This window comes from Trichechus manatus, unplaced genomic scaffold, assembly GCF_000243295.1.
Source record: "Trichechus manatus latirostris isolate Lorelei unplaced genomic scaffold, TriManLat1.0 scaffold00125, whole genome shotgun sequence".
Lineage (NCBI taxonomy): Eukaryota > Metazoa > Chordata > Mammalia > Sirenia > Trichechidae > Trichechus > Trichechus manatus.
This window is the reverse complement of record NW_004444061.1, coordinates 1,108,981-1,126,573: the sequence shown is the minus strand read 5'-3', so window position 1 is coordinate 1,126,573 and position 17,593 is coordinate 1,108,981. Positions and strand designations below refer to the sequence as shown.

Here is a 17,593-nt window from a genome sequence, read left to right as displayed (position 1 = left end):
GTATATTTTCACCAAAAAAAGGTCCTCCAAGGTCGAGAAGGGAGAGTGTTGACATGTTGTGGGGTTGTTAACCAATGTCATAAAACAATATGTGTACTGACTTTAATGAGACACTATTTGTTCTATAAGCCTTCATTTAAAGTACAACTAAAAAAAAAAAAGAGACATTTTGTTGAAAAAAAAAAATTCTCAGTATCAGCCTCTTGATTCCTCTGTTGCTTATAGGTCCTTGGGGGAAATACTTGTTATGACCCAAAAATGTAGCTTCACAAGATAGATTGCCAAGTTAAAGGACACTTATATTTTTTAAAAGTAACCATTCTACTAATTTCTTAATTAACTCAATAGGTTGTGTTTTTATTTTATCTGAAGAGTGTTGTCCTGTGTTATGAATTCAGTGTATCATCTGTTTCATCTTGAATCATCATTTTGATGGTTAATTTGAAAGGCTCTCAGAAAATATGTCCTCCTTATACTATACACTATTCTCAGATTCAGCCAGAAAATAAGAGAACATCATTATTGTAGGCACTTTAAAAGATTTGTTGTTGTGTAAGATATAGGCCTTGTCCCTAAAGGGCGTGCATCAGCCATATTCATATTGTTTCGCTGCTCTAAAATATTCTCTGACTTCTCATATCCTTACAGGATGAACTCCTTATATGGGCAGAAATGCTCCCCCTTATTCCCCACAACTTTCCAATACATTTCTCTCCAGCCAAACAGGGCTAGTCTCTGTCACCTGAACATTCCTGGCTTTTATGCAACTTTGCCTTTGTTCAATCAACTTGAAATACGCTTTCTCCTCCTTCTCATCCTGAAAGACCAAAATCAAATTCCACTTCTTTACTTCTAAATACTAATCCACCACTCATCTGTCCATGTGTCATACTGTAGTGGCTTGCATGTTGCTATGATGCTGGAAGCTATGCCATGCCACTGGTATTTCAGATACCAGCAGGTTCAACCATGGTGGTCAGGTTTCAGCAAAACTTCCAGAATAAGATAGACTGAGAAGAAGGACCCGGCAATCTACTTCTGAAAAAAATTGGCCAACGAAAACCTTATGGATAGCAGCAGAACATTGTCTGATGTAGTGCGGAAGCTGAGCCCCTCCGGTTGGAAGGCACTCAAAATATGACTGAGGTAGAGCTTCCTCCTCATAGCAGAGTTGACCTTAGTGATGGAGATGGAGTCAAGCTTTCGGGATCTTCATTTGCTGATGTGGCATGACTTAAAATTAGAAGAAACAGCTGCAAACATTAATTAATACTTAGAACATGGAATGTATGAAGTATAAATCTAGGAAAATCAGAAGTTGTCAAAAATGAAATGGAACACTTTAAGATCAGTATCGTAGGCATCAGTGACCTGGAATGGACTGATATTGGCCATTTTGAATCAGACTATCATATGGTCATCTATGCAGGAAATGACAAATTGAAGAGAAACTGTGTCCCATTCATTGTTAAAAATAACATTTCAAGACCTAGCCTGAAGTACAATGCTATTAGTGATAGGATAATATCCATACGCCTACAAGGAAGACCAGTTAATACGACTGTTATTCAAATAGACACACCAACGACTAATGCCGAAGATGAAGAAACTGAAGATTTTTACCAACTTCTGCAGTCTGAAATTGATCAAACATGCAATCAAGATGCATTGATAATTACTGGTGATTGGAATGCCAAAATTGGAAACAAAAAGAAGGATCAGAAGTTGGAAAATATAGCCTTGCTGATAGAAACGACACTGGAGATCATATGGTAGAATTTTGCAAAAGCAACAACATATTCATGGGAAATACCTTTTTTCAACAATATAAACAGCAGCTATACACATGGACCTTGCCGGCTGGAATACACAAGAATCATCTGTGGAAAGATATGATGGAGAAGCTGAATATCATCAGTCAGAACAAGGCCAGGGGCCGACTAAAAAACAGAACATCAATTGCTCATATGCAAGTTCAGGTTGAAGCTGAAGAAGATTAAAAGTTAACAAGATCCAAAGTATAACCTTGAGTATAACCCACCTGAATTTAGCGATCACTTTAAGAATAGATTTGACACAGTGAACACTAATGACCGAAGACCAGACAAGTCGTGAATGACATCAAGGACACCATACTTGAAGAAAGCAAAAGGTCATTAAAAAGACATAAAAGAAAAAAAAAGACCAAAATGGATATCAAAAGAGACTCAGAAACTTACTCTTGAGTGTAAAGTAGATAAAGTGAAAGAAAGAAAAGATGAAATAAAAGAGCTGAACAGAAGATTTCAGACGGCAGTTCAAGAAGAGAAAGTATTGCAATGCAATGTGCAAAAGACCTGGAGTTAGAAATCCAAAAGGGAAGAACACACTCAGCATTTCTCAAGTTGAAAGAACTGAAGAAAAAATTCAAACCTCGAGTGGCAACACTGAAGGATTCTATGGGCAAAAAATTGAACAACACAGGAAGCATCAAAAGAAGATGGAAGGAATACACAAAGTCATTGTAACAAAAAGAATTGGTCAACGTTTAGCCATTTCAGAAGGTAGCATACGGATAAGATCCAATGGTACTAAGGAAGAGTTTTAGGCTACACTAAAAAAAAAAAAAAAAAAAAAAAAAAAACTGGTGCCTTCGAGTCAATTCTGACTCATAGCAACTCACTCTATCGGACAAAGTAGAACTGCCACATGGAGTTTCCAAAGAGTGACTGGTGGATTCAAACTGCTGACCTTTTGACTCTTAACCACTGCACCACCAGGGTTGAGTCAGAATTGACTCAACAGCAACGGATGTTTAAGCTGCACTGAAGGCATTGGGAAAAAACAAGGCTCCAAGAGTTGATAGAATACCAACTGAGATGTTTCAACAAACAGATGCAGTGCTGGAAGCACTCATTTGTCTATGCCAAGAAATTTGGAAGACAGCTACCTGGCCAACCAACTGGAAGAGATCCATATTCGTGCCTATTCTAAAGAAAGGTTATCCAACAGAATGCAGAAATTATCGAACAATGTTATTAATATCACATGCAAGTAAAATAATGCTAAAGATAATTCAAAAACAATTGCAGCGTAACATCAACAAGGAACTGCCAGAAGTTCAAGCTGAATTCAGAAGAGGACGTTGAATGAAGAATATCATTCCTAATGTCAGATTGATCTTGGCTGAAAGCAGAGAATACCAGAAAGAAGTTTACCTGTGCTTTATTGACTATGGAAAGCAATTTGACTGTGCAGGTCGTAATAATTTATGGATAACATTGCAAAAAATGGGAATTCCAGAACACTTAATTGTGTTCATGTGGAACCTGTGCAATAGACCAAGAGATAGTCATTCGAACAGAATAAGAGGCTACTGCATGGTTTAAAATAAGGAAAGGAGTGTGTCAAGGTTGTATCCTTTCACCATACTTAATTAACCTGTATGCTGAGTAAATAATCCCAGAGCTGGTCTATATGAAGAGGAACATGACATCAGAATTGGAAGAAGCTCATTAACAACCTGTAATATGCAGATGACACAACCTTGTTTGCTGAAAGCAAAGCAGCCTTGAAGCACTGATGAAGCTCAAAGACTACAGCCTTCAGTATGGATTACACCTCAACATAAAGAAAATAATAATACAACTGGATCAATAAGAAAATATTGAAGCGTAAAGGATTTCATTTTTCTTGGATCCACAATTAATGCCCATGGAAGCAGAAGTCAAGATATCAAATGATGTCTTGCATTGGGCAAATCTACTGCAAAAGACCTCTTTAAGGTATTAAGAAGCAAAGATGTCATCTTGAGGACTAAGGTACTCCTGGCCCAAGTCATGGTATTTTTTAATTGCCTGATACACATGCAAAAGTTGGACAATGAATAAGGAATACCAAGGAAGAATTGATACATTTGAATTATTGTGTTTGTGAAAAATATCGAATACACTATGAAATGCCAGAAGAACAAACAAATCTGTCTGAAAGAAGTACAACCAGAATGCTGCTTAGAACTGAGGATGGTGAACCTTTGTCTCATTTACTTTGGACATGTTTTCAGGAGTGGTCAGTTCCTGGAGAAGCACATCATGCTTGGTAAAGTAGAGGGTCAGTGAAAAAGGAAAACCCTCAACGAGACGGATTGACACAGTGGCTGCAACAATGGATTCAAACATATCAATGATTGTGAGGATGGCTCAGGACTGGGCACTGTTTCATTTTGTTGTACATAGGGTTGCTGTGAATGGGAACCGACTCTACAGCACCTAACAGCAACAACAAATACTAATAATTGTAATTACTTACATAATTTATTTTGTAAATTGGGTACTGTCTTGTGAGTCATAAATTAAATCTTTTTTCTCTTATGATTTTTCTGTTTAGGTCCTGCCTGTTATCTACATAGTAATGTCCTTGAGAGACTATATTTTATACTTTTTATGTCATCCTCAATACCTAACTTGTAAGAAATGGTAAATATTTGAAATATGAACGAATAAATATTAGTTTGTAATACACGGTATGATGTCATGGTGAAATAAGCACATGAAGTCTTGAAATAAAAATACTTTGATTTGACTCTCAGCTCTATTTTTTGCTAGTCTTGTGACTCTTATTTTTGAACTTGAGTTTTCTGATTGTAAATAAACATCACATATTTTATTATATTGTTACAAAAATTCAATGAGACAATTTTAAAACTTTTTAATATATTTTCATGTATGTAGAAATATTACATGTATGTAAAAACAATGGAGCATTATTTTTGAGCATTGGTGTTGGTAGCACTGAGCTATTTCCATTATGGCATACTTCCCTTTTGTAACAGTCTGTGAGACTGCCAGAGAGAGGGAGGAGAAACAAGCTCATACCATCAGTCTATATTGCTCTATAGTTTAAATGTGTCAGTGATTCAGGCTTTTTTTTTTTTAATTGTGCTTTAGGTGAAAGTTTACTGCTCAAGTTAGTTTCTCATACAGAAATTTATACACACATTGTTATGTGACCCTAGTTGCTATCGCTGTAATACACATTCCTCCTTTCCACCCCGATTTCCTGTGTCCATTCAACCAGCTTCTATCCCTTTCTGCCTCCTCATCTCACCTCCGGACTGGAGCTGCCCATTTAGTCTCGTGTATCTACTTGAACACACTCTTCATGAGTATCATTTTATGTCTTATGGTCCAGTCTATTCTTTGTCTGAAGAGTTGGCTTTTGGAATGGTTTTAGTTCTAGGTTAACAAAGAGTCCGGGGGCCTTGTCTTCCGGGGTTCCTCCAGTCTCAGACCATTAAGTCTGGTCTTTTTACTAGAATTTGAGTTCTGCACCCCACTTTTCTCCTGCTCCATCAGGGACTGTCTGTTGTGTTCCCTGTCAGGGCAGTCGTTGGTGGTAGCTGGGCACCATCTAGTTCTTCTGGTGCGTGTCAGGCTTTGATCAACTAATTTTCATAAAATTCATAACCTCAACCAGATAACATAAGAAATTTAGTAGAATAGGCTCTATGGAATTAAAGCAGGAAAAATAAATTAGGTAGCTATAAATTTGCAACATATTCAGAGATGTGAATCCAACAAAGATATTATTTAACCAAATTTGCAACATATTCAGAGAAGAAAATCCAACAAAAATTACTTAACTAAATGTGTTTAGTTAAAAGAGAAGGAAGGAAGGGAGGGAGGGAGGGAAAAAGGAAAGAAGGAAGGGAAATACTAAACATAATTTCATATGCTTTCTGTGACATTGCCTTCTTGGATTTACTGCACTTGCTTTAGGATTCGACAGAAGCAGAAGGAAGGTGGCACATACTCTCCTCGGGATGCAGAAATTATTGACACTAAATTCAAGCTGGATCAGTTCATCACAGTGGCAGACCTGGAACTGAAGGACGAGAGATTAACGCGGTGAGCACACTCCTCTGGTCCAACAGTGGTCCAGAGAGCCAGAAGCCATGACCCTATTCTGACCTATGCTTGTTGGAAGTGTTTGCAGGTCTCCTATTTACACAGGTCACAGGGATCTTCTTTCAAAGGGTGACCCCCATCGTCTACACACTTCTCACTGCTGTTCAGAGAATCACTTAATCTTCTCAATATTTAAAGTTCAATACGAGCCTCATACTATAATGTTCAATAAAGCTTTTTTTCCTGAGACAAGCATTTTTACACATTAATTTTTTTAATTGTTTAATAATTGTCCCATATGATAGCATTGTTACATCAAATTATCCAGAAGTGTCTGCATATTTAACCACAAGTTTAAATTAATTAAATTTACAACTAATTGATACTACTTGTTGATAACCATTTTCACAAAATCCTTTCTTAAAGCTCATTTCAGTATAAAATGACATAAACAGTCTAAATTATACATTGGCATCTTCTTTTTTTTAAAATTGCCTAGTATGTAAAAATTAAATACAAAGGAAAATTTACCTTCAGAAGGAAAAGTAGAAAGATGCAAACTAAACATATGTCGATCCGTATGTATTGGAAATGGTAAATGCTCAATTTTAAAAAATAAATAATCTTAAATCCTTTTAAAACATTATAAATTATTCAAAATATTGGCACATTTTTTTAAACTTCTATCTATTAAGATACTTCATCCAATGCTTAAAGAAACTATCGTCAGTCTGTCTTAAAAATTTTAGGTTCTTCTAAGATCCAATTTGTTATGTTTATAAGCACAAGATAATTGTTACAAATTGCTTGCACAGCTCTGTTGAACTTTTTAAAGTTATTATTAATTTTTAAAATATATTTTGTCAAAGGACTTGGATTTAAAAAGGAATTAGTCATTTGTAATTGTCATTTACCTAAGTTGGTATTTACTGAATAGATTAGCTTTGCAAGTGTATTTCCACTATGTCTAAAAATACCTATTATCTGCTATAGAGGGAAGTGTCATCTGATAAGCAGGGTCTCCTTCTAAAAGCTACAAAATGAAAATGAGTCAGTGTCATTATTAAATTGCAAGGAAATTTGGTTTGTTGGATATGAAAACTTACTTAACATTTAAATGTTTATTTTTGCTCATATTCTAATATAGGCTATTCCCATCCACAGACGGATAGTGCTCCAAAGGCATATGTGTTAGATGGTTAAATATTACCCATGCATATTTATTACCCATAAATATTACACAATTTTCCTGATGAAAAATGTTATCTATAAAAGGTCAATGAATTCCCAGGGTAATCCATCAAAGTCAAGTTAAAGATATTATAGGTGTAATAGAGCATAACTAGTACAAGCTTGTGTTCTCAGTCCTAGAAATATCATTCTGTACAGTGAAAGGAAGAGTTTCTTCTCCTTCCCTCTCTGTGAATCAAGTAAATTTCAGTAGTATCCTTCCAACTCCGTTTCTGCACTCCTTTATCAACTCCTTGTATAGGCCCAGGATCCTAGTCCTTTGCTTTATAAGGAATCAAACTTTAGATATCTCAGTGCAATTAATTTTAGCTGTTTGGACGATTTTGTTTTATCTGTTCATACCAAAATATGAACTTCTAAAAGCCCATAACACTTTCGGAATATTGTCACTTTTTAAAAGAATATTTATTACCCAACATCCCTCCTTCCCCCGCCACCACACACACAAAAAGCCCTTAATAAGTAGATCTTTGGGAGGAGATATAACACAATAAAGTAATTAAAAACAAAAAAAAACACACCAGTATAGGAGAAAGCATTCTTTATCAAGGAGTTTACCATTCTAGGCAGGCCAGCCTATAAAGACACTGCAGTGAGGTCAGATCGTCTAAGTTCTGTCTATTTTCAAAGCTTGCCCCTTCCTCCACTTCTGAACATAGCTATAAGTATTTTTTACAATGACTGCCATGGCAGCTGCAGAGAAGTTTCAGATAATGGAAAAGCTGGGCAAGGTCTATACAGATTGTATATAGATGAGGCATTTATAATTCAGGGACTGCCTTATTTAACCTTGACTCCTCATTATTTATTTCCCTACTTCCATGTTTATTTACTTATATATTGCTTTATTTGCAAAAGGATGTAGACGTGTCTCAAATTTTTTTTGTTTTTTTTTGCTCAGAGAAAAGCAGCATATATTAGCTATAATAATAGCAAAATTGGAAACTTTCGTTTCCATACTTTTTTACTTTCTATTTTGTTATGATTCTGGTAGTCATGGCAGTAAACATACTTGTTTGTAATTCCAATGGCATATAGTAATTTACTTTGCTGAATTTATTATAGAAATTCATTAAAATAACAAAATCAAGTAGCTTGGGTTTTAACTCTTCATTACAGAGATATATTTTCAACTTTACTATTTATTCAAGATTTTTCATGTTGAGAAAGTCACTAATATACTAGACAATAACTAGAAAAAAATAGTAACAAGCAGTTCTGTAGTTAGCTGCGTGCACAGGGGCTGTCCTTCAGGGATGCGCTTGCTAACAGTCTTCACCTGTCTCAGGTGCTAGAGGAGTTAAACCCATTCAAAGCCAAACAGGCTTGTTGAAGGAGAACCCCAGAGACAGAGGGTAGATTCTAAGAGTGAAGAATCAGAGAGTTTATGTTATCTCTCTAAATTTTTGAGTAACTTACATCTATGTCTTTTTTATCTTCAGGAAAGAATTTAGATAATTTCCTTTATATCCACATATCAGACATAAGCTCTTCCTAAAGGAGTCTTAGGGAGCCCTGGTGGTACAGTGATTAAGCGCTTGGCTGCTAACCTAAAGGTCGGCAGTTCAAACTCACCAGCTGCTCTGCAGGAGAAGCATGTGGCAGTCTGCTTCCGTAAGGATTACAGTCTTGGAAACCCTGTGAGGAGTTCTACTCTGTCCTGTAGGGTTGCTATGGGTCGGAATGGACTCGACGGCAATAGGTTTTAATCGAGGCTGAGGTGTGTCCTTTTCCTTTCAGCCTGCCTGCTTTCTTCTTGCTAAATTGAACTTGAAGTTTTCCTTCAGTGATGTATGTCTTCATATTTCCATTAAAAATGATAAAAGAATATTTAATCAATAATTAACCCAATATGGTAGGAAATCTTATGCCCATTTTATAGATGAAAAAACTGATGCTTAGAGAGGTTAAGTAATTGTCCGGGGTCATGCAGTTAGTAAGCAGGAAAGCCAAGATGCTAGCCCGGGTCTGTTTGATTCTGAGGTATAAAATATACCTATTTGTGGATGTTTATCCATACTAGGTGAGATCAATAAAAATCATCTAAAACAGACTAGAAGCCATGGTACCCTTCTCCAGCAGCATTGTCTATGCTGAGGATAATTCTAAAGAAAGGACTGCTTTTTTGATTTATTCTCTAGCCACGTGGGGGAAAGAAATGAGAGCATTTTACTGTCAGTACAAACTTACAGAAACTAGAAAACCTTTAGCAGTGCAATTCTTATTGTAGTTTTAATAAGGATACAGAATCTTAGACCGATGCACAGAACCCTTTGTAAAAGTGTGCATTTTGTCATTAATTCTTTGGTGGATTCTGTTCATTAATTTTACTTTTGTCCTAAACTTAAACTCTTTGCAAAAATAAGTGAGTCTAGAATACAAGAAATGTCCTGCAAGTAGAATGAGGTTTAAGATATATAATGCTCATGGTATTGCAGTAGTAATCAAATATAAAGTAGTGTGCTTGTATACTAAATAAATAACGAATCTTTATTTCCAGATACTCTTCATTTTTCTTTAGACGCAAGGAAGTTTTTGTCATCCAGTAAGTTACTGTGGTGATGCAGAGCTCTGCTGTGATTATTTTAATCTTGTCAGGTGGTGTGCTATATATTTTAAACTATGTAATTCCTGAGCACCTTGTTGTTAAATGTGCTATTTTTTTCCCCAAAGCTGAGAAAAAGTTTTGTTTTCTACTTACAATGTGTCCTCTATAATACTGCATGCTACTGATATGGTTTAGTTAATCTTATCAAAATGCACATTAGCTCATAATGTGCATGTCCTGAAAATTTGCTGTGTTCTCATGTTGTATTAGCTTCGATAGTAAAATAAGTTTTAACCCAGATTTCCTCAAATACTTATTGTTCTATTTTTACCATGACACAAGAGCTGAGTTCTCCATCTGACCGGTGGAGTCTGGGTTCACACTTCATAGAGACTCATTTCTGCAGCTGTAGGTAGTAATCTGGAGGGACAGAAATGATGCCATTCCCCATTTCTTGACTCTGGTGCATACACAGAGTGACACATTCATGGAGCCTTAACTTTGCCCAGACCACTGGGTAGCTGACTGCATGCTTCCAGGCACTGTCTTGATGTTCAGAAATGTCATTTATATCCTGGCTCAAAAATTACTTTATACATTCTGAGAATAGCATATTGAAATGTCAGCATTAGCAAGGACCCCAGCAACTGACTGAGTGCCCAAAAGATAGTTTATTCATGCAAAGAATATGAGTGCAGGCAGAGAATGAAAATGCATTTGATTACAAAATTCCAGATCCACAATAGGAGTCAGTTTCCATTAGCCACAGGCCTGGATGGGGCGGGGGGGAAGGCCAAGACTTCTGACTTCTGGTTGACCATATATAGTCTCAGCATTATTACGACAGAGGAATCCAGGCCTATTTCTACTCCAGACACAGTGAGCATTTTAGAATCATAGGTAACCTTGCTTTACTTCAGATTAGCTAATTGCCAGGTTTTCCATTGATAGAATTAAAATAGTTTCATGAAAATATATATATTTTTTTCCTCAGAGGACCTGCTCAATGGGATGCAAACATTAGTAAGATGCTGCTGAACCTAAAGATTTAAGTGATCATATAACACATAAAATATCTATTTCCAACCAGCCCTGAAACCTGACCTCTCAGCATTCCAGACTCACAAGTGATCTTTCTTCATCATGAAAGATTTTTTTTTTAAATTTCTTTGCTTTATGCCATTAGTACCTCAGAGAAGACTGCCTTCATTTTTGCAGAACCCTCACTCTCTCTACTCCATCACTAAATTCTCTTTTCTGCAATCAATGAATAAAGTCCTGCTCAGTCAGAGCCCTTACCTTAAAAGAGCTAACAGTAGTTTGAGTTAATCAGAACCTTTATAGAACACGTACACATAAATCATATTAGTTCAAGTTAATGTAGTCTTCTTCCAATTGTAGTTTTCTGAGGTTGTCTTCAAGCCCCTAGCAGAAGAACTTCAGTGATTACCTGTGACCCAAGCTAATAGCTCAGGCTGTAAGACTTCTTTTTAAATAGTGCTTCACCTGTCTCAGGAGCCCTCGTGGTGCAGTGGTTACAGCATCTGGCCGCTAACTGAAAGTTTGGTGGTTCAAACCTACCAGCCATTCTGTGGGAGAAAGATGTGGCAGTCTGCTTCTGTAAAGATTACAGCCTTCGAAACCCTATGGGGCAGTTCTACTCTGTCTTACAGGGTCACTATGAGTCGGAATCGACTCCACAGCAATGGGTTTGAGTTTTGGGTTTTTTTTGGGGGGCGGGGGGATTGGTCACCTGACCTTGCTTCATCAGGTCCTCACCAGGCCTGGATTACCCAATAAAGCAAGGTATGCACAGGCCCAATTGTGCCTTCCCACCAATCCGCAGTGCACAATTTCACCTGTCCCCCACAATGCCAAAGATGTGGTGAAATCCATGTGAAATTGCTCACCACAGATTAGCAAGTAATACAATTAAGCCGTGCATACCTTGCTCAATGCAAGCTGGTGCGTACTGTGCTTACTGGTTAATTTGCTCCTGGTCCTCACTGAGAACCTTTGCCCACCTTGTCACACGCGCTGTTCATCCTCTCTGTTACTTCTACCCTTTTGCCCCTGAAGTAGCTAAGCTTATGTCTATAATTTTAAATTTAGAGAACATTATTGATGAAATAAAATGTCTGTCAAGAATTTGTTTCCAAATGTACTAATGTAGAGAGGCTTAATAATAAGAAAAATTCAACTTCTGCCACCCTGGGAATCTTACCTCAGCTATTAGACATCAACGATAATGTTGCTTTTCCATCTCTGTCTAGTAGGTCATTTTTACTTGTTTGAGTAAATCAATAAAGAAATATCAAATGAGCACCTACAAAGCATCAGGTACTGTTTCAGGCACTAGAAGTACTTTGATGAAAAAGGAAGGAACATTACCTCCATGAGCTGCCCTTGAAATAGCTAATGCTTCTTCTAAACATAATTTTGTCTTTACAAGTATGAGGAGACATATTGAGAAAATACTTAGACATCACTAATTGATTATTTTTCTAAGTAAATGAGAGAAGTGTTAGTTTACTCACTTATTCAGATGGTATTCAGATGTGAAGTTTTATAATCAGATGCACAGTACTGACCTTTGGCTAGGATAACATTGTGAATTTATAGTGAAGATCATGAACAAATTATTGGTCATTTTGTAAAAGAATGAAGAAGGCTCTGAAAGCATATGTTTTTTTAAAAACCTAGAACAAAGATAAGAAGAAAGGCTAAAAAGTAAAGACCCTTGAAAGCTTTACAGTAGATGCTTTGGATAAGTAAGAGAATATCATTGTAGAAATAGATGTAAATTTCCAAAAAATTAGTGATTTGATGAACTATTTAAACTAAAAAGTCATATTCAGTATTTATAAAACTATATATATAATTCATATATTTTATCCAGGAGATAGACTCTTCACAAAATTGTTATTTAAGTGGTAAATACATATCATCGTGTACAAATACATATTTTTATGTCAAGGCAACAGAATTTGAAGGTTTTTTTTTTTTCTTCTTTTAATGTAACTTAACTGGTTGAGTAGAAAAAATAAAGTTTCTCAATTTGTCCTATGCCACTGGTAATGCTGATTTAAGCTGCTCATCTATAGGCTATCATCTATAGCTCTCTATTTGGACTATATTTTAATTCCCTATAGATTTCAACTAATTGACCTTGAGGGAAAGCTGAGTCTCTGTGACAATATGGTCTTCAATCACCACTGCCAACATAAATAAATGGTTTCTCTCTGGATCTATCAAGAGTAATCTGAGTGGAATTTAAGTTTTTGATAGACTTTTAAAAAATGAGCCCAGACTTGAAATAATACCCTTTTCAACAAAAGGACATAGGGTTTAAGACAGCTAAGATTTATGTAATAAAAAGTGTTTAGCCTTTTATATTGGAACGTGGTTAGTTATCTTATTGAAATCTGGACAATTCTCAAATTAGTTTATATACTAATGATCTCAATATAATTCGACAGTAAACTTTACTATTTTAAGTGAATAAAATAAGAGTACCATACCAGTCTAAAAATGCTTTCTGCTTAACAAGTTTAAGTTCTTTTAAATGTTAATAAAAGTACGTTTGCTATTTGAATTCGAGTGTTCCCCTGGATCACTTGATCTATTTAAGAATAGCCATCCTTCTGAAATAGCATTGTTGATTTTCATGCATATTAATTTCTGTGAGTTTTTTTTCTTCTTATGGCTATCTAACCAAATCATTTTAGCTATAAGGAATTTAATTACCTCATCAGTAATAATGCATTTTCTTCAAATTATGGTCTGCTTTCTTTTCCAATCCTTGTATAAATTGTCCGAGTTAATATAATTTTTTTACTGTTTAAAAATAAAACTTTTAAAACCTCAAAGGGGAAAAAAAAAAAAACGATTTAGAACACGGCCAATCCCTGAGGGATAAACACACCCAGACGACATGAGGCTAAGAATCAAAACCATCATATGGATAGTAGTAACAACATCAACAACACAAGTCTCATTTTTATTTGAAATAGTCAGGTAATTGATGCCAAAGTGTCTTCTCAATTTGAGCTTTCCCGATAACTACTTAAAGTTTCAGTTCACACCTAATTTTGATATAAACTTCTTGTTAGTTGCACAGATGGAATAATCACGTGTAATTAGACTATTTGAAACATTGTTTCTTACATTATATGAATGCATACTTGAGCCACAGATTACATAAAGTGATCACCTATAGGTAGAGTAATACAAAAGAAAATAATGTCCAAACAGATGCCACCTCTTTTTTTTTTTTTTAATTAAGTTGATGCCTATTTCTTTATCACTTAGGTAGGCAAGAACAAATTTATTGTTTTTGTATCTAATTTCCTAACATAAAATGTCAAGCACCTGTTAGGTGGTTAGGTTAGGTGACTTGATATGGTGTTTAGATTCATATATGGTTTATTGATGAATCTACTTATCTAAAGCTTTGAGGTAGGACATCCTGAAAATTTGCAACTGCTTAGTATTTTAGTGGAAAAATTCAGATATTTTCTTATAATAACCAGAGCACTTAGCTTACTATGTATCTTAATCTGAATTCATCCACAAATGTATATTTAACAATGATTTATTCTGTCTCCTGTAAGTAAAGTTATGATTGATCTGGAATAATCCAAGTGTTAATCCAGCCCCTGCCCTCAAGCATAACCTAAACCAAACCCGTTGCTGTTGAGTCAATTCCAACTCATAGCAAGCCTATAGGACAGAATCTAATTGCTTGATAGGGTTTTCAAGGAGTGGCTGGTGGATTTGAACTGCCAACCTTTTGGCTAGCAGCCAAGCTCTTAACCACTGTGCCACCATGTACTTAAGCAGTCATAAAACAAGCTAGAAGGTGATTTGTCCTTAGATATTTGATTTCACAGAAGAAATGATTTTCTTTGCAATAAAATAAGGTAAAGTTCATGGATGAGTTCATATTTGAGTAAGATATTAAGTAATCAGTAAGTTTGGTTATGGGGAAAACACCTGGAATGGTACAAACAGTGTGTATGAAGGAGTTGCAAAGAACAATGTCAGAAAAGTGGGCATGATTCAAAATGTTTTCACATGATTATGTGAAAAATAAATTATTATAGTCTTTATATTAGAGATTTGTTTGGGATCAAGAATTGAGAACTAGAAAACAGGATATGGATTTGAAGCTAGATAACTACGGCCAGTCTTTATCCAAGTACTCTGGTTAAGAAGAATCAAATAGGAAAACTTCTGTTCAACTTAGCACAATTTAGTCTACCCATTTTTAAGTAAAATTAAGACAGAATATGCTTTTGGAAATGAAAAAATAATTCTTCCTTTATATCAGTATCGTTTTTAGAACAGCATGGGTAAAAAGAGCTTGATTTATGTAAAATAAACTAGAAATGGTCATTTTAATACTAATGATAGTAATTAACATTTATATATTGTTTACTAAAGGCAGTGACTTTTCTAAGCCCATTACATATAAGAACTTGAGTTACATATATTTCCCCATTTTAAAAATCAGAAAACTGAGGCACAGAAAAATTAAGTAGTTTGCTCAAGATAGTGTAGCAGGTAATTGTTGGAGCAAATATTTGAAACCAGTAAGAAAATTGTATTTTATAAGGCAAGAATTCACAAATATCCACCAAGCCCAATAGCTAGCCAGTTATGATTTAAAATTAGTATCTTTAGAGAAAGCTTCCAAATACAAAATTTAAAATAAGAATAGTAAAATAAAAGCACTTCGCGTAGAGTTTTCTCTGAAAAAAAAAAAAAAAAAGACTTAATGGGGAAAACAATTCAATTATAATTTCTAAATGAAAAACAGAGATCATTAATAAAAGAAGAGCAAGGATGTGAATAATAATAATATTGTGATTTAGTTATTTCTTGCTCATTTGTATTTTATTAACGTTTAATGTCTACTGGGGATTTCACAAACATGTACTGATTCTTATTTGCCCAGAAACTAGCATCCGCTTTAGATTCCAGATATCCCAGTAATAATATTTTGCCAGTACAGCCTCAAATAATCCTGGATCCTCTGGGAAAATAGAGTATCTTTCCACTATAGATCGGCAGCTTATCTCCCCTTAAATAGGTGGGCCATGAGCCTGTCACTTAATCAGATATAGTGTGTTAGAGTTTCACCAATAACAAACTGAATAATGTTCCCTTTTATTATAAAAGTGATTGCGTGTACCTTAGTAATTTCCATCTCCATGTGGTTAACAGGGAAATTGATCTTGCTAATTCAAGTCAGTCAGTCATTTTTACCTTAAACTCAGTTGATTAGAATTTGTCCAACACAACCCCCTTTCCTTTTCTATTCTTGAGGAACATCATGGCATAGGAGTATTGGGACACAAGACATTGAACAGACTAGGGTAGTGAGGGTGTAGTCCATGGTTGTCTTTTTTTTTCCCCCCTGATGGTTTTTCTGAGGACTAATTCTTTCCAACAGGGATTGACTGTCTGCCTCAGTCCCCACAGCATCTATTGCTGCTTCAGAGGTACTCCCAGGGCTTCCAGTTTTAGGTACTCTATATCTGCCTGTCATCAAATCAAGGATACGTCAGATTCAGTGGCCCATTGAGCCATCTCCATATCCATCTAGTTAGTATCAGGAATTCTCTGTTGCTGTCTGAGAATCACTCTAGGGTTGTGTTGGTAGCCCACAAGCTTATCCGCCGGCACTCTTGGCTCAGTCTTTGCTACATTATCACTGTGGTACCATGTTTGATGATGGGATGCTCTGCCAGGTTATACCTTGAGAAGCTGGCAGATATATCTTTCTGCTTGGGGTTACCAACAACCTTAATGGGGGTTCTGTCATTCTGCTAGGTTATACCTGCTCTAGCATATTTTTCACCAATTCCTGTATTGTTATTAAATATATTTCCTCTTTTCTCACGGTTTTTTTTTCATTGAACACATACCTTTGAGATCATTTTTGTAATATTCATTATGCCACATTTTCCAATCCAATTATTTTCTATCATTCATCCTTTACTTCAAAAAGCACATCATCTTATAAATATTCTTCACTTAAGGAAAACAGTAAAATCATCCTTAATAATTTTTAAAATTTAAAACTTTGAAAAAGTTATGTTCTTCATGTCATTTCATTATACTTTGTGCCTTTTGTGGTTTTTGCAGTGCTTAGTTTGTTGTGCATGACAAACATGTGCTATTAAAAATGTACCCATCTCTAAGTTTGTATGTGTTGCATAGTCTGTTTAGCTATTAAAATTATTTCAATTTTTTCCCAAAGTATAAATAACTTGACCAATGAATTGTCACAAAAGATATGTTGAAAGTCATTAAAATGATTATGATTTTGTTACGGTTGTATATTCATTCAAAGTCACCCATGAAATAAGACTTAGGAAATATGACGGTATTTTTCAAAGATGTGTTCTCCTTGGTTTGGCACTCTCTATGGATAAAGAAAATATATATTTTTAAATCCACAGTAACTTTTTTAGACCACTAAATATTATACAATACATAAAAAAGGACCTATTGTTCACGCAGTGCCCCAAATGCCTAACAATATAAAAGAGCTGCTTGAAAGAGACACTACATTATTATTTGGCCATATTTGGATCCAAATAATCCAATCGCAAAATAATGAAATAAAATTTAAAATAATAATAATGTAATAGTTAAAGGCATAGCACAGTATACATAGCTGAATTATTTTGTTTTTTTCTGATTTTAATCTAGAACTCTTTCAGAATGAGTTGTACCCTCCAACTCACAATGCATTTAACACAATCTCTGTTGCAGGTTACTTAGTTATAGAAAATCCATCAAGTAAGTTTGTTAAATATCTTTTCTTCTTTTTGAATATTGACTTTAGATTCACTGACTTGGTGAATCTTAATGTGTGGTTCCTTTTTTCTATGTTTGT

At 35.2% G+C, this 17,593-nt stretch overlaps 1 protein-coding gene across 1 annotated transcript in view; it reads left to right on the top strand.

Annotated features, from left to right (window-relative positions):
• Positions 1 to 17,593, top strand: part of PTPRQ (protein tyrosine phosphatase receptor type Q) — a 274,890-nt gene that overhangs the window by 225,981 nt on the left and 31,316 nt on the right. Inside the window, exons 35-36 of the mRNA XM_004384638.2 lie at positions 5,757 to 5,885; positions 17,470 to 17,496. Coding sequence (XP_004384695.2) covers positions 5,757 to 5,885; positions 17,470 to 17,496 — 156 coding nt within the window. The remainder of the gene's footprint in view (positions 1 to 5,756; positions 5,886 to 17,469; positions 17,497 to 17,593) is intronic.